The sequence below is a fragment of the Ochotona princeps genome, chromosome 6, assembly GCF_030435755.1.
Source record: "Ochotona princeps isolate mOchPri1 chromosome 6, mOchPri1.hap1, whole genome shotgun sequence".
Taxonomy (NCBI): Eukaryota; Metazoa; Chordata; class Mammalia; order Lagomorpha; family Ochotonidae; genus Ochotona; species Ochotona princeps.
Window position 1 is genome coordinate 22,239,961 of NC_080837.1, and position 18,285 is coordinate 22,258,245.

General features: G+C 41.9%; 1 protein-coding gene across 8 annotated transcripts in view; it reads right to left on the reverse strand.

Annotated features, from left to right (window-relative positions):
• Positions 1-18,285, reverse strand: part of RNF111 (ring finger protein 111) — a 130,868-nt gene that overhangs the window by 20,016 nt on the left and 92,567 nt on the right. For all 8 annotated transcript variants that reach the window (XM_058665770.1, XM_004578040.3, XM_058665772.1 and 5 more), the window contains exons 3-6: positions 10,873-10,999; positions 6,483-6,646; positions 3,997-4,191; positions 3,132-3,451 (exon numbers count right to left, since the gene is read on the reverse strand). In XM_058665770.1, the coding sequence (XP_058521753.1) occupies positions 3,132-3,451; positions 3,997-4,191; positions 6,483-6,646; positions 10,873-10,999 (806 nt within the window). The remainder of the gene's footprint in view (positions 1-3,131; positions 3,452-3,996; positions 4,192-6,482; positions 6,647-10,872; positions 11,000-18,285) is intronic.

The window sequence follows — 18,285 nt, forward strand, 5'->3', positions numbered from 1 at the left end:
TGAGACCCTGCACCTGAGTGGGTGACCCGGAAGAGCTCCTTGCCCCTCTTAGAGAAGCTGTGTGCCAAATAACCAGTGTCATACCCCTCTTCCACTGAGCTGCTGTTGTACTGTCGCATATCCCAGCTATTCTGTGGGTTTTGTGGAGCCTGTGTGAAGTCTCTACCTTACTGTAGTATACTGCAGGCAAGACTGCACTCGCCTGCAGATATGTGGAGTAAGCTGTGGTGTAGTTATTTTGGCACATAATAAACACATTGCAGCAGAAAAAAAAATGGTTCCAGTTGTTGCTATCACTTGGGAAGTGAATCACTGGACAGAAGATCTTCCTCTCTGTCTCTTCTATATATGTCTGACTTTGCAATAAAAACAAATAAATCTTTAAAAAATAATAATACAGGGGAAACCAGTGGGGGGAAGATATCGGATCGAAGGGGGAAATCCCTTAGCCTAAGGAACTGTATCATGACAAAAAAATTATTCATCACTGAAAACATTAAGGTTCTAGATAAAAACCTATCTTGCCAAATTCCCAAACTTTAGTGCATACCACAAGCATTCATTTGAAACTAATTGTACGAAAGTATTTTCTTGAAAATAACAAAGAATATAAGACTATTTAGGCTAATCAATGAGTTAAGTTCTGCCTCTTAATTTTTCATTTGCCTCCTCCTAAAATTTGAAAAACAAAATAACTGATTCCTTTGAATCTTAAACTATTATCTTTAAAACTTTGCTCTATGTTCACCTGCGTGACCACCACCGCTAATGGATGCTCAGGATCTCACTGTTCGTGAGTTTTGTTTGCAGTCCAAATAACCTCTACTTAGAGGTAAGTGAATGGTTACATTTATTTTATACCAAAGCTTATGAAAGAGTGGCCAATGTTAACACAGTAGATTAAGCAACAATCTGCAAGGACTGCAGCTATGTACTGCTGTTGGAGTTAGAGATGCTCCACTTCCTTTATAGCTCTCTGTTAATCTGCCTGGGAAACAAGAAATTGGTCAAAGTGGTTGGGCCTCTGCTACGCATGTGGACATTGGAATGGTGCTAAATGCTTCTGGCTTGCACTCATTTGGGGAGCAAACAGTGGAAGGAAGGTAGATTGTTGTCTCTCCCTCCAAGTATGCCTTTCAGATACATAACTGATTCTTAAAAAACAAACAAAAACCACAAAAGAGATTACAACTAACAGATTGGGTTGAAAGAAAATATGTATACAATTGAGTTCTTAAGCCTGTTGCACGTCTTATTAACTCAACAACAGAACAGTTTGTGAGTGACAGGTCCCACCTTTGACAACTCTTTAACAGGAAGTGTAAGAGCCACAAATCTACCTTTTTCCTACTATTACTGCAAAGCTTCCTTTCAATATAAATGTCGAATAAAAGCAGTTTTATCTTTAAAACAAAGCCTTTTGTTTAGTTCATACAAGTTTTTCCAGATGTTAATTCATTTCTAAGAGGTAACAAAGATGTAGAAAATCAGTAATACCTAAAAGTATTCCCAGAACCAACGTAACATCTAAAATCTCTTTAATTATATTTTCCACTAAATCCTTTCAATATTATCAACTAATTTATTTATTTATATTGTTTGTAATGACATTTCAATTCTGCATAAACTGAAAATGTTATCTGCTCCTGAAAAGCTATGTTTTAGTTTTGCACCCACAAAGGCTGCACATTTCTCTTGATGAATGCAAGTCAGAGAAAAATCCCAGTAGGAGGTAGCAGGGGAAACACTGAGAATTTTAAGTTCTCTGAATTAGACACTGTAAATTAAAAAAAAAAAAATTTATTTATTTATTATTGGAAATCAGATATACAAAGAAAAGGAGAGACAGAGAGGAAGAACTTCAGTCTGTTGATTCACTCCCAAGTGGCCACAACAGCCAGAGCTGAGCTAATCTGAAGCCACAAACTTCTTCTGGTGGGATAGACTGGACTACTGCTACACATACTGGCAAACCAGGGTAGGGGGCGGGCCTGGTGGGGGTTATTGTGGGTTGCTCCAACTAGGCTACAGCTCCCACTTGTTTATGCGTGGGCCGAGTATGTGCTGGGCAGAACCAGGATGGACTGCAACACCCACTGGTTCCAGTGGAAGACGGGACTAAAAACAGAACCAACCCAGCAATTGCAACCACCAGCTGATCAGGGCGATGGACTGTGCCAGGCCCTGTACTTGCTAGTACGTACAAGAATCTGGTCTGAGAACACCTCAAAGTTTCTTTGGAGATCTCCCCAATCGAAATGCTGGACTCAGAACCATAACCAAGAAAGACAGAAGACAGAACAGGTCAATCAGCCATCTCAGCTATATGTTGGCAACAAAATACGGGGCAAATGGAGACTCTATGATGGACTATGTCAATCAGTGGATTCTTCAAAGACCTCATCATGCTTGGAGTGGCAAGACTGGCAGCGAATCATAACCGGTGAACTATCAAAACCACTTGAGCAAGAACCTCAGAGCATGCCCTACATCCGGGACTTGGGGAGGGTGGGAAATTGGGTGGGCCTTGTCCCTTAATATCCTCCTTTAAACATGAAGGAAACAATGTGGAAATGACAGTCTTACCCACTTTCCTATAGCCCTTGAATCTTTTTATCCTAATTAACTATGTAAAGATTATCAAAAATAAAAAATTGAAAAAAATTAAATTAAATTAAAAAAGAAAATACATTAAAGAAAAAAAAAAAGGAAAGAAAGAAACTTCTTCTGGGTCTCCCATGTTGGTGCAGGGTCCCAAGGCTTTGGGCCATCCTCGACTGCTTTCCCAGACCACAAGCAGGGAGCTGGATGGGAAGCAGGATCACAGGGACTAAACCTGGTGTATACAAGGCTACTAGGCTAGCATGCTGGGATCAACACTATAGCCTTGACATTTAGCATCCCAAAGATCAGAATCACCTATATTTTAATCAAAAACACCAAAACTCATTCCATAATAAAAATGTAATTTTTAGATTATGCATCATTCCTGATTTTCAAAATTTGTTTTCACCATCTGAAAAATATTAGAGAATTCATAAAACTTTAAATTTGTTCCCCACCCAGTTCCCAAAGGTATCACAGCTAAACGGAGGAAGGAAGGAAGACTGACTCTCCTTAAATTCCCATACCTGGTCATGGTAGCTAGTACCAGAGGTACTGTTTGTTCCACAAGGTGCTTGTACTTGTGCAGGTCTTTCCACAGGGCAAGTAGGATCAGTAAAAGGAGGAGAAACTGCAACAGCTGGGTGAGGAGTATGGTGGTGGTGGTGATGATGTTGAAAATGGTGACCATGCTGTTGAAAGCAACTTGCATGTGGATGTCCTAACGCATGGTGACTCTGTGATGACCCTCCACACGGTGAGTGCTGAGGACAGCAGGAAGGTAATCTCGGCATAGCAGGAGGCCCGGCTTCTGTTACAGCACTAGATGCAGTTCTCCTCGAGTCATCTTGGAACAGAAAGGGGGTGGGAAAAGCCAACAATAACTAAATCAAAGTTTGCTACAAAAATAGGCAGCATGTATAAATTAACGGAAGATTAAGAAATGTTTATGAAATGATGGCTTTGTAAATAAGAATGTAATACAAGGTCACATTCTTAATCCATATGTATATATTTTCAGCAATTCCTTAATTTACTTGAGCTAAAACTAGCACATTGGGAACTGACCATAATCAATACCCCATTTGTAGCCCTGCAACATTAATACTTCCTTATGTTAAAATGTTTACAGCAATTATGTAATATTGCAATACTACAAACTAGATTATCTGTGTATGTGACCCAAAGAGTCAAGGTATAAATTTATAACCAGAAGTAAAGTATCCATGGACTGAAGCATCTAATCAATTCTTTCACCCAGTTTTTAAATTGAGCTGTTGGTACATACTGAAGAATACTTTCTTGTTACACAGCTAAAATTTTAACTGTAAAAATAATACCCTTCAAAGCAAAAGTAGTAACAAAAAGTTACCCCACCACTTTTTTACATACCTCCTATAGAAGTGCCAGTTGTATTATTGCTTGTAAGGGTAACTAAAGTCTCTGACACTGTGGACGACTGGCTACTGGTGACAGCTGGAGCAGTATCAGAGGCCTGCTCAGAGGTAGATGGATTTGAACTGTTAATGGAAGCGCTAGTAGTTTGTGATTCCATTCTTGCAGAAGTGGTTGGTACTACAGTAGGTTCTATAAAACACAGAAGGGTCTGCTTAGCACATCAAAACAAATAATGGATTATTTTCTAATTACTAAACTGAAGTAAATATCAAGGCCATAGCTCTCTAATGTGTATATTTCATAATGTTAAACTATACCATCAAACTGATGATTATTACACTTAAATTCAACACATATATTCATATTCCAGGAGCTCAGATGACTAAATATTTTTTCAGGTAACTGTTACAAAAGCTTTCTTACCTATCACAGAAGAGAAGAGTGAAAGGCCAGTAACAATTCCTCTGCTAAGCCAAAACACCTGGTTGTAGTGGGGTTCCAGGGTTATAAATTGCACTTTCTAGGGTCAGACTGCTTGGATGGCAGTTTATTTACTTGAAAGGGAAAGAGAACAAGAGAGCAAAATAGAGGGAGACAGGGGAAGAGGGGGAGGGAGGGGAGGACAGGGAGGAGGCAGAAAGAGGGAGAGAGAAAGGGAGAGGAGAAAGGGAAGAGGGAAGGGAAAGAGAAAGGGAATGGGAGGGGAGAATGGAAGGAAGAAGGATAAAGAGAAAAGGAGAAACAAATGGAATAGAAACGGGAGCAGGGAGGAAGAGAGCGAGAACAAGCAAGAGAAAGATCTTCTAATAGCAGGTTCACTCCATAAAAGGCAACAAAGGCCAGAGCTGGGCCACGCCAAAGGAACGTGGAGCTTCACCCAGGTCTCACACATGGGGGCAGGGGCCCAAGTACTTGGGCTATCTTGTGTTGTTGTTCTCAGGCCACTAGCAAGGAGCTGGATTGGAAGTGGGGCACTGGGACCCAAAAACTCATCCATATTGGACGCTGGCATAACAAGCAGCAGCTTAACCCATTATGCCACAACAAAGGCTCCTAGGAGCAATTCTGATTTCATCACTGACACTGTGACAATGAATGGGTAAGTTATTTTAACACCTGTTCTCCATTTCCTCATTTGTAGGACTGTGAAGGTAACACAATGTTTCTAACACTGTTAGGATGAACAGAGATCATGAATGTAATGTGCTTTTGTGTGCTTTATGTAATAATTTGTTAACAAACATTAGCTAGGATTGTTTCAGAGCAATTTCAATCTCATTTTCCATATTTCCAAAAATTATTTTACAGATACTAACATTCATCAGTAGTTTCTAACAAAAATTCAATTTTGTAGCCAAAAGTACAGAAAACTTCAGGAAAACCCAACTTAAAAATGAGTTCAATTTCAAACATCTTAGTATAAAATGGTTGCTTAAAAACGAGAACAAAGAGATTAAATCTGTACAAGGTGCAGTCACAACAACTAAATCTGAATACAGGACTCTCTTGACATACTTAAGAATGAGAAGATCGGCAGCATAGGCTGATTCCTTAGGCACACATGGTGATTGTTAATCCTATGGGGCCCTGTAGTTTGGATGCTACTGCACCAAAATGCAACTAATTTCTTAGATATTAAAAGATAGGGAAATGTACTTGGTACAGTGGGTTAAGCCATCAAGTACAAGTTGACATTACATATCAGAATACTGATCTGAATCCTGACTACTCAGCTTCCAATTCAGGAGCTTCATCTGGATCCCCCACATGAGTGACAGGGATCCAAACACTTGGGCCATTTTCCCCTTCTCCTAGACTACTAGCAGGAAGCTGGTTAGGAAATAGAGGTCAGGACGTGAACTGGTGCCCATAAGGAATGCCAGCATCACAGGCCACAGCTTTACCCACTACAGCCACAAAGCCAGCCACTGGATTTATTTTTAATATGAAAGGAGTTTTCAATTAGAAAAACAAGCGGGGATGTGGAGCATCAATTGATCACTATAAAACCTTTCACTTAGTAAAGTGTAAGCTGTATTCAAGCTTTAATAGGGAAAAAGCCACTCTATCACCACTTCCTACTTTCTGGCTAACATATGTTATAAGAGAAGACAACCAAACGTTTCCCAAACAGTAACTCTATATTTAACTATGAGCAACTATTAATGTCTAGTACATTTTTTACCACTGTCTTTAAAGGTAATGTATGGTCCTTGAAAATAAAAACTAAGACTGGTGAATCAATTGCAGACAGTAGGAATTTTCTTTCATAAGTACCTTAACTCCAAAGTCTTGGAAGTTAGAATTTCCCAAACAGCAAGCAGCCCAAGGAAGAGCTGACTGCACAAGGCCTCTAATTCTTTTCACATATCAACTTTTTTCCTATAGTGACATCCCTTCACTCCAATATATTGCTAACTCTCAAGGCTAACAAGCTCACATGTGGCTCACCACATAATTCTACATTCGCTCCAACTTACCATCTTCATCAACAGTAAGGTCCACAACTTCTGCTGCGTTCTGCCTTAAAGGCTGTATAACAGTAGAAATTCTACTGCGGCTCCGTGGCTCCTGTGGCCGATTTGTATGAGAACTTGAACTCTGACTCCAGTGAGATCTGGAGTGTCCAAGAGTCGAACGAGACCTTAAATGATATCAGTATTCATAAAGGTAAAGCACAAAAAAATTTAGAAACCCTAGTAATCCCTAAGTCTTTCATACAAAATAAACACTTCTCCAAATATGGAGTGACAGCTAAATTAAAAATTATTATCAACACAATGCCTCAAACTCAACAAACTTTGCAAGATGAAGCATTCCCCAAATCAATTAACAAACACACAAACCCAGTTGTTATGTCAAATCAATCATTAGTGTAAAATACAGGACTGTGTTTCAAGAAAGGTACTCTCTTTATTAGGGGTACTTTGAATACTCATTTGGGTATAATCAATTGTTTATGTTGAATATTCACACCCAAAATTATTTACCATAGCAAAAGAAATAAATATTAACACCCTACACAGTCAGTAACATTCACATAATCATGTGTTTTGCCTAGCCTTGATTTGAAAAACATGGTTCCTAGAGTCCTAAATCTAGCCAACTTTCTGGCACTTTTTTTTTAAAAAGATTTATTTATTTTTATTAGAAAGGCAGATGTACAGAGAGGAAGAAAGAAAAAGAGGAAGATCTTCTGTCCAATGGTTCACTCCCCAAGTGGCCACAACGGCCGGGGCTGCACCAATCCGAAGCCAGGATCCAGGAACTTCTTCCAGGTCTCCTACACAGGTGCAGGGTCCCAAGGCTTTGGGCCATCCTCTACTGCTTTCCCAGGCCACAAGCAGGGAGCTGGATGGGAAGTGGAGCTGCCGGGATTAGAACCGGCGCCCATATGGGATCCCAGCGTGCAAGGCGAGGACCTTAACCATTACGCCATCGCGCTGGGCCCTCTGGTAGTATCTTTAAGAAATACTAAGAAATTGGGCCTGGTGCGGTAGTCCAGTGGCTAAATCCTTGCCTTGCAAATGACAGGAACAATCTGGGTGCTGGCTGTGTTCCAGCTGCTCCACTTCCCAGCCAGTTCCCTGACTGTGGCCTAGGAGAGTGGTGGAAGATGGATGGCCCAAAGCCTTGGGACCCTGCAGGCACACTGGAGGCCCAGGGAAGGCTCCTGGCTTCAGACTGACTCAACTTGCGGAATGAACCAGCAGGCGGAGGATCTTTCTCTGTGAATCTCCTCTCTGTAAATCTGTCTTTCCAATAAAAATAAATAAATCTTATAAAACAAACAAAAAAGATAAGAAATTAAATATACATGCAATGTATTTCCTAGTGTTAGCAGAGGAAAGAATACTGTGGTATCTTCACTAGTTATTTTACTACGTGGTAGCCAGAGGAAACACCTCTTATAAATTATTTTTAATTTTAAGGCATGTAACCACAAACCTAAGTATTTAATATATTAAAGTATGCATGGGTAATGTGTCATTATTTCTATCTATATATACACGCTTGAAGGATTTTCTATGATCTATATTGAAAGCATATACGAAAAACAGGTAAACTACATAGACCTTAAGTTCCAAGGGGAAAATCTGTCTCAGAATAGAGGGGAATTTTTCTTTTCAGCTGATCAAAGGAAATTGCTTATAAGTGTGTCTTCAGTTCATGACAAAAATGTATGAACAGGTGAGTCAGACACATTAATACAGAAGCTCATTGGGTGTGTGAGCTCAACTACTGGGGAAATATTCCAAGTTCAAACAGGTCTCAAAATGGCCTCAACAAATAGAGCAAAAACTTCAAAAAAGAAATTCAGGAGGCCTGGTGTTGAGGTACAGCAGGGTAAGCCATCTGCTGTGAAGCAGCACCCCACATGTGCACAGGTTAGAGCCAGGGGCTATATCTCTTCGAATCAATCTCCCTATTAACAATCAGGAAAGCAGCAGAGGATGGCCCAAAGGTTTGGGCCCCCACTATCCAGGAGGGAGATCTGGATGGAGTTCCAGTCTCCTAGCATCAACCTGGCTCAGCTGCCACAGTTGATGCCAACTGAAGAGTGAACCAATCAATGGAAAATACCTCTTTCTCTCTCTCTCTCTGTAACTCTTCAAATTAATAGGTAATATGCTTGCAACATTAAAAAAAAAAATCAAGTCCTGGGGGTCCAGTGTGGTAGCCTAATGACTAAAGTCCTCGCCTTGAACTCACTTGGATTCCACATGGGCACCAGTTCTAATCCTGGCAGCCCCGCTTCCCATTCAGCTCCATGCCTGTGGCCTGGGAAAGCAGTCAAGGATGGCCCAAAGCTTTGGGACCCTGCACCCGCGTGCGAGACCTGGAGGAAGTTCCTGGCTCCTGGCTTTGAAAACGCACAGCCCCGGCCATTGCAGTCACTTGGGGAGTGAATCATCAGATGGAAGATCTTCCTCTCTGTCTCACCTCCTCTCTATATATCTGACTTTGTAATAAAAATAAATAAATCTTTTTTAAAAAATTAAATTTAGGGCCCTGCGATCCCTTCAGGGGGCTAGCGTGCCCTCTACCTGCAGCCTAGCACTCCAGGAGAGCAGTTCTGGTACTTGGGTGTGGGCCAGATGTCTGTCATCCGCAGCTGACAGAGAGTAGGAGAGGGCCCATGCAGAAGAACACGGGCCTGCTAGTGCCTTTACACTATTTTGGCTTTGGTTACGCAGCCCTAATGGCCACTGGTGGAATCACTGGCTACGCCAGAAAAGGTAGCGTGCTGTCCCTGGCTGCAAGCCTCCTCTTTGGGAGCTTGGCAAGCCTTGGTGCCTACCAGTTATTCAGGACCCACGGAACGTGTGGCTTTTCCTGGCTACGTCCGGGACCTTGGCTGGCATCAAGGCAATGAGATTGTACCACTCAGGAGAATTCATGCCTGCAGGTTTAATTGCAGGTGCCAGTTTGCTGATGTTCGCCAAAGCTGAATTAGTATGTTGGACAGATCCCATCAGTAAGCCTCATGTCCCTGGGCTCAGGAAGAATTAAACTTCTCCAGACTTGATGGTTTCCAATGTATTCACGAAATAAAATGCAGCATTTTCACATAGTATGATGTTTTACTTTTAAAGACACTGAACCTGACAGGAAGAATGAGTCGTTACTGTCACAACTATTTCAAAGTGGCAAATCTATCATACGAGGACTCAATGATAGCCTCTCAGCTTGATCCTTGTGCCTTCGTTTTATCTCCAAGTGAAATGTTGTGGTGTCAACACTGGGGCATGTTGGCCTCCAGTGCAGTGCTCAGAGCAATTCAAGAAACGCTTCTGATGAGATTTAGGATATGTGCTCTTTGGCTCATCTTAGAGCTCAGTCACACTTGGAAATTATGTGAAATGATATATCACTGAAAATAAAATTTATTATAAAAAATGTTTTAATTAAAAAAATCGAGTCCCAGGTCCAGCACAGTGGCACAGTGGCTGAATCCTCGCCTTACATGTGCCAGGATCCCTTATGAGCCCCAGTTCATGCCCCAGCTGTTTCACTTCCCAGCCAGCTCCCTGCTTGTGCCTGGGAAAGCAGTCGAGGATGGCCCAAAGTTTTAGGACTGTGCACCAGCATGGGAGTCCCATAAGAAGCTCCTGGCTCCTGATCGGCTCAGCTCAGCTCCAGCCTTTGCAGCCATTTGGAGAATGAACCAGTAGAGGGAAGATCTTTCTGTCTCTCCTCTCTGTAAATCTGCCTTTCCAATAAAAATTAAATAAATCTTTAAACTATAAGAGTGATTCTGGAAAAAATCAGCACCATTTCCAATTTCCCAAAACAAATGAAAATGTTTCATCTGTTTAGGAGTTGAGGGCATAGATGAAATTACTTACTGAAGGATTAAAAACACAAGAGTAAGTTTTAACGGGCAGGAATTTGGCCTAGCACCTAGGATGTCTACCTCGGTGGGCCTGGATTCAATTCCAGCTCTTGCTCCTGATTTCAGCTTCCTGCTAATGCAGATTCCAGGAGACAGAGCAGTGATGGCTCAAGTAACTGGCTTCCTGCACCACTGCGGGAGACTGGCCCTTACTCCAACCCCAACCACCATTAGGGAGTAAGTCTGCTCAATCACACTTTCTTTTTGACTCTCAAAACCATTAACTAAAATAAAAATTGTCCCCATGATTCTAGTTCAAATGATCCAGGATAGGTTCTAGGCAAGAATACATTTTTACTTTGTAACCTCCTCTGCTGAATCTAATATACCCTGGTTTCAAAACTGATTACCTGGTATATGTACACTCAAAATTTGTCACAAATAAAAGCAGAAAAATGCAAATACCTGTAGCATAATATGTTTAAATTTTTATATTTAAAACTTCAAAAAATAAAGTAACAATTAGATCTCACCGATAACTTTCTCCAACTGTTACAATCTCCACTTCACTGTCAGTTGAGGTAACATTAATTTCTTCATTGGCAGTGACCTGGGGAGTGTAGGAAGTTTCTATAACCACAACATCTTCATCAATACTTCCTGAAAAGAAAAAGAAAAACATACATAAAGTGCAAATGCTCATCAGTTAACTGCTACTTAATTTTCTTTTTATATCCATTTATTTAAGAAGAGAAGGAGATCTTCCAACTGCTGGCTCACTCCTCATTAGCCACACAGGCCAGGACTGACAGAGGCAGAAACCAGGAGCCAGGACTTCATCCAAGTCTGTGACATGCATTTCAGGGAAACAAATACTCAGGCAGTCATTTGCTGAGGAGACAAATCAAAAGTGGAGCAGCTGGGACTCCAACTGACAATTCAATACGAGATGCCAATGAGATGCCACAACATGGCAACCAGTCAAAAAATTTTCATTTCGGAGACTAAAAAAATTACTATGAAAATAATGAAAGGGGAGTTGCATAACAATTTCCATTGGGACAGAAAAGTCCCAAAGTACAGTCAAAGTTGATCACAGATAGAAGGAACAAAAGCAACTGCTAGTACCAGAAAGAAGCTACTGATATTGGGCCTGGCGGCATGGTCTAGCGGCTAAAGTCCTCGCCTTCAATGCCCCGGAATCCCATATGGGAGCTGGTTCTAATCCCGGCAGCTCCACTTCCCATCCAGCTCCCTCCTTGTGGCCTGGGAAAGCAGTTGAAGACGGCCCAATGCATTGGGACCCTTCACCCGCGTGGGAGACCTGGAGGAGGTCCCAGGTTCCCGGCTTCGGATCGGCGCACACCGGCCCTTTGCGGCTCACTTGTGGAGTGAATCATCGGATGCAAGATCTTCCTCTCTGTCTCTCCTCCTCTGTGTATATCCGGCTTTCCAATAATAATAAATCTAAAAAAAAAAACTGTTAGGAGCCAGAGACGTATGGGCCTTAGACTTGGCCTACCTGACAGCCTGTTGCATTGCAAAAGCCTGCCTTGGGCAAGAAGGGCTACAGCAAGCAGGATATTAGGCCAAAACATCCTCTGTAGAGCAAGCAGAATAGAACCTCCACCCTTGTTCCTGTTCAAATAATTAGTTCCTCCCCTGTTTCAATATAGCTGATTAGTTCTTTCCCTGCTTCAGTGAAGATAATTACTCCCAGGAAACCCCTCCCTTTCTCCCCCTTCCCTAGAGAAGAAGGTATATATATGAGGAGTAAAAATAAAGAGAGAGGCACTCTTTTCCACCAAGTACGAGTGTTTGTGTGTTTCTTGGGTCAGCAGCCCGGGGGGAGCAGCCCGGCATTCCCAGTCCACCCTCAGGGTTTGAGCGTCCTGTCCTGCAGGTCAAGACAAATTGGTGGCCTGTAAGGGGACCCTGATATGGTGGAGCAACTGAGGACCCTCTTGGTAAGGACTTCGGCCGAAGTGTTTGGGTGCGAGGCAAAAAGGGTGAGTTGATAATTGACTCGGACATTTCTAAGAAAAATTTTGTAGGGGCATAAGTGATTTCATCTCCAAACCCTCTCCCTGTCCTAGGGCACGAGGGACAATCTGAGAGACCCCTGGAACTTTGGAGGGGCATAGTTCATTTCATCCCCAGACCTTCTCCCTGTCTTGGGACACGAGGGATAATCTGAGGGACCCCGGAAATCCAGAGGCAAGCTTAGAATTATGAAATTATTAAAACTTAATGGTAATCTACTCCCACAGTATAGTTACTCCCTATTCTTCTGAAAATCTACAGTGCTTGATGTATGGTGATCTGGACTGGGCCATTTTACTCCTGTCCTGTCAGGTCAAGTTCGATACACATTATCCCCCTTCTCCTATTCTTTCCTTTCTTAGGGTTCATTCTGTTGCTTTTTAAGAACAGTTAGACCAACCCCTATTAGTAATGCTTTAACAATTTTTAATCAAGGATTATACTGTTGGGATGTCCATGCTAATTATAAACAGCCTTAGCAAGCCAGGTCACGTGTATTTATCTTTATGAATATATAAACTTTGAAAGTTCAGCCAACACATTAAGTTCTTCATATTACATTGGAATGGTAAGAAGGGACATTAGTATGTTTGCAAAACAAAAGACATAAACTTAATCATCGCAAGTAAGACATGCACATATAAGTATGTAGTAAGATTGCTTGATGTCTCTTTTTCTTATATTTGCCAGTAGTAACCTGTAAGACTAGATTTGCATGCTGTGTATGAAGTCAGAATAGAAAATTAAGAAAGTAGCAGAACCTTCCTAGTGAGTTCACTGGATGAATACATTAAGAATGGCCCAGGGGGCTTGGCAGCGTGGCCTGGTGGCTAAGGTCCTCGCCTTGATCCCATATGGCCGCTGGTTCTAGTCCCGGCAGCTCCACTTCCTCTCTATCTCTCCTCCTCTCAGTGTATCTGACTTTGTAATAAAAAAATAAAATAAATCTTTAAAAAAAAAAAAATGGCCCAGGGCCCGGCGACGTGGCCTAGCGGCTAAAGTCCTCGCCTTGAAAGCCCCGGGATCCCATATGGGTGCCGGTTCTAATCCCAGCAGCTCCACTTCCCATCCAGCTCCCTGCTTGTGGCCTGGGAAAGCAGTTGAGGACGGCCTAATGCATTGGGACCCTGCACCCACGTGGGAGACCAGGAAGAGGTTCCAGGTTCCCGGCATCGGATCGGCGCGCACCGGCCCATTGCAGCTCACTTGGGGAGTGAATCATCGGACGGAGGATCTTCCTCTCTGTCTCTCCTCCTCTCTGTATATCTGGCTGTAATAAAAATGAATAAATCTATTCAGGACATCTATTAATGTAGTCATGCAATAACAGAGTAGAAAAATATAGCTTATTTTCTCAGTGTCTCTCAGCAGCTATTGAGTAGACACATAATGAAACTGTGTATCAGTTAGCTCATGGAAAAAATTATTTCCATTTTGGCATTGTTAAGCCATTGCTAAACTTGAGATAGTGATGTTTGATCATCATAAAGATTCTGAGATTTGATGAGATGACAAGAAACTGGTAGTGGATCACTTTTGTGAACTTCCTAACAATTGTCTAGAGCTGCTGTCATATCTTGGTTGCAAAACCATAGGCTCCATTTTACAACTAAGAAGAGTAGCCCCTCACAAAAGTCTGTTGAAGATGAAAGCAAAGTAAATGTTTTAAAATATATTGAAAATGAGCCGTTATGCCCTGGTTCAGAATTAGAAGCTCAGGGTCTGACAGTGTAATGTCTACAGACCCCTGGAACTCCCAGAAAAAAGTAAACTACCAAAGCGTAAGAGGCTTTACCATATCTAGGAGACTTCTGAGTGGTCTTATCACCTGAGAGGTCTCTAAACTGAAGGAGAATACTTAGTGGTTGTGTTGTAAAGCTACCTATGAGGAGCTGTGTGTTAGTGTTGTGTGTGTCAACACTGTTAGACGTGAGTGTGGTACTGTGTACTATTATCCTGATCATTGCATGTGGTTTATACCTCACAACTCGACTTCCTCTACACCCCGTACATCCTGTCTCAAAGTCAGGATTCTGAAGGTCTAAGTCTGGAAATCTGAAGTTGGATGAGGGCTTCTGACAAGACCTGCAGAACCCCCTCAAATGCAAACACTCAAAGCTTCTCATTTGCTAGAGTTGCATCAATGAAAACTAAGCCATCTTCTGGTTAATGAGAAGATTTGCTTACCTTTGACTCTCTCCTGCAAAGTTGCACCCATGCCCAAGGAGAAGAGAATAAAATCAGTTCTAACTATATGGACCTAATGAAAGCTACTGACACTTTCTTCTGTTCCTTAAAACATTTTCCCCCTGCTTTTAGCTCTTTTTACCCTTAATTTTTAAAATATTGATCATGAGGGTAACTGCAGCAGATGGTCATTGGAACCCACGCTCAGGGAAAAAACCCAGTGTCTTTTGGAAAAATGTTTTGACTGGACAATGGCAAGGGCCAGACCCTGTTCTTATTTGGGGAAGAGGAAGTGTTTGTGTTTTCCCACAGGATGAAGACAGCCCCAGATGGGTTCCCGAAAGGCTGGTTAAACACCATTCTCCCAGTCTCACTAATTCTCCTATGGAACCCACCACCGAGAAAAACGGAGATACACTGGGAATAATGAGAGTGATCCCACCTCCACTGCCATTGGGACCCACAACGAGAGTCCTCCTGAAGAATTTTCAGGAATACTAATGCTGAACCAGAGTTAATTTATTACTCGGGCTCAATGCAGTATGTGTCACCTTGGTAAAGTGGGAATGTTTCTCTACTAATCTCTCTCGTGAGCTCTCTTACAGGTTGAATGGTTCCTGGAATGCAGACTTTGAAAGCTTGACCATCACATCTTTGCCATTGATTCCACCCCTGTTGATCCCATTTCCTGGAATTCTCTTGTAATTCTTATAGCCCAGGGGTTCCATTTTTTCAGGAACTGAGTGGGGGTTGCTGCTAGGATGACTCTTATGCATAGGCCTCCTTTTGCTGTGCCTTCAGCTTAAGCAGAAAAAAACAGCAAGCACAGGCTCAGGTTATGGCCATAAGACAAGTCTTTGCAGCCCTAGAAGGAAGGCAAGACCCTCAATTCTGGCTCTCACCTATACAGTAGCCAGGGCTGGTAGTCAAAGACGGGCAACCTCTGACAGTCAGGTACCAACCTAAGACAGGAGTTAGGCTTCGCCATCTGCCTAAGCTTCCCAGGACGGGTGAGGACCTGACGGGAGGTCAAATGACCTAAGACAGGAACAGTCACCGAGCCGTACCTTTACTGTATCAGAAAAAATAGAAGGGGGAACTGTTAGGAGCCAGAGACGTATGGGCCTTAGACTTGGCCTACCTGACAGCCTGTTGCATTGCAAAAGCCTGCCTTGGGCAAGAAGGGCTACAGCAAGCAGGATATTAGGCCAAAACATCCTCTGTAGAGCAAGCAGAATAGAACCTCCACCCTTGTTCCTGTTCAAATAATTAGTTCCTCCCCTGTTTCAATATAGCTGATTAGTTCCTTCCCTGCTTCAGTGAAGATAATTACTCCCAGGAAACCCCTCCCTTTCTCCCCCTCCCCTAGAGAAGAAGGTATATATATGAGGAGTAAAAATAAAGAGAGAGGCACTCTTTTCCACCAAGTACGAGTGTTTGTGTGTTTCTTGGGTCAGCAGCCCGGGGGGAGCAGCCCGGCATTCCCAAAAAAGAAGCTACTGGGGCCCAGCTGCGTGGCCTAGCGGCTAAAGTCCTCGCCTTGAAAGCCCCGGGATCCCATATGGGTGCCGGTTCTAATCCCAGCAGCTCCACTTCCCATCCAGCTCCCTCCTTGTGGCCTGGGAAAGCAATTGAGGACAGCCCAATGCATTGGGACCCTGCACCAGTGTGGGAGACCAGGAAGAGGTTCCAGGTTCCCAGCTTCGGATCGGCGCGCACCGGCCCGTTGCAGCTCACTTGGGGAGTGAATCATCGGACGGAAGAGCTTCTTCTCTGTCTCTCCTCCTCTGTGTATATCCTGCTGTAATAAAATGAATAAATCTTTAAAAAAAAAAAAAGCTACTGATATTAACTAGCACTCGAATATTGAGCATTTATGGCACTACAATGTAGTTTATAGTGAAGCTCTTATAGTGAGATTTGGAATTAAAATTAGGCAAACCTTTTAAGCTTTCTAAGCTTTGCTGTCTCACTGGAGCGATATGTGCAAAACATTGTAAATGGCACAAAGTATATGCTCACAAATTGTAAACACACATTTAAAGGGAGTTTTTTTTTTTTTTTTTAATTTCCCAGTAGTCTTACTATGGGAAAATTCTCATCACAGGTACAACTTGCAAACTGTTAACTGCTGCCTTCTGAATTGACAGATGACAATACTGCAGATAGGCATAGTAACCTTTCTTTCGTATTATCTAACTCATTTTAACACAGTTCTGTAGTGTTGCATGTACTCATGCTGTGAAACAGATCTCCATAATCTGTTTTAAATCTGCAACTCTATAATTACACCCTTTCCCACTGTGCCAACAACACCTGCCCTCACGAGTAACTAAAAATAATAATGGAGCAGCATGAGGAAAATATTTCTCAGAAATCTACTGATTACAACTTAAGAATTGATGTCTGTAAAAACAACATAGAATAGTGACAACTAATTTTTAGGTAATTTGTAAAATCAGTTAATTATCTACAACTCTTGTACGTAAAGAATTTTTTTTGTTTTCGTTTTGTTTTTGTTTTTGACTAATGGAGACCTCACAAACCAAACGTTTCCAGTGGCCAGGGTTAGACTGGAACCAGAGCCAGAGCTGGCAAGTCAGTTCCAGTCATCTACGTGAATGATGGGAACCCAATCACTGACCTATCAATGCTTCCTTCCAACAATGTGCTTCAGTAGGAAGCTGGCATCGGTAACCAGAGTCAGGAATCACACCTAGCACTATGACATGAGACAGGCTAAATGCCTGCTCTAGGAATTTTGGGATAATACAGAATGTTTAATATGTAAAGCACTTTTAAACTAATTTACTACCATAACAGTCAGTAAGCAATGATGTACCTTATTTGAAGAAAATCGTTTCAGTAGCTGCAAAGTAACCAATACCATCCACTTGTATAAACTGTATAAAAATTTACTAAACCCAATTAGAAGTTGACACATTGCAACCCTAATTTTCACATACTAAAACATAATGGATGTAAAAGTCAGAAAGCTTCTGTTTAGAAGCAGCTAAGGTGCTTCCTTATTCCAGGAAAATGAACCTGATACTGACCTTCATCTACCATATCCTCACTCCCTTACAAATAAGAACTCCTTACAAATTCTGTTTCATATTACCAATATCCTGTCTCATAAAATTCTAAGCGGAAATTGGGCTCTCCTAACCTGTTCTCCCAAAACTAGGATCCACATATTCTGACCACTTGAGAAAAATATCTGGCAATTTAAAAAGGTTATAAAACTAAATCTGGCTAAAGCTAAGATTACAAACAAGGTTACCAGTTTTAAGGGTCTGACAAGGACAGGAAAACTGAAAAGAAAGAGAATCTTGGAAAAGGCAGTGATTCATACACAGCACAGATGAAGGGAGAAATGGCAGGCTCCGACCTCAACACACGCAACATTAGACAAACCTGGAAAAGCTCTGTGTCACTACTGGAAATCATGATTCCATTTCTTTTTAAAAAACTCTCAAAATCCCTTATTCCCTTATGATTTCACAAGAAATTTACCTTTCCCTCTGTTCAAGTTTACTATCTCAAAACCAAGTTCAAAATTTTAAAAGTTACAACAATAAAAATGATACATTAACTTTCAATAGCTTGTATTCATGAGATGAACATGTCATAGAGAACTGTGTATAAATGTACTTAAACATAACTTTTGCCAGGCTGGAGGGGAGGCTTGAGCACTACTCTCTTCACTTCCATTT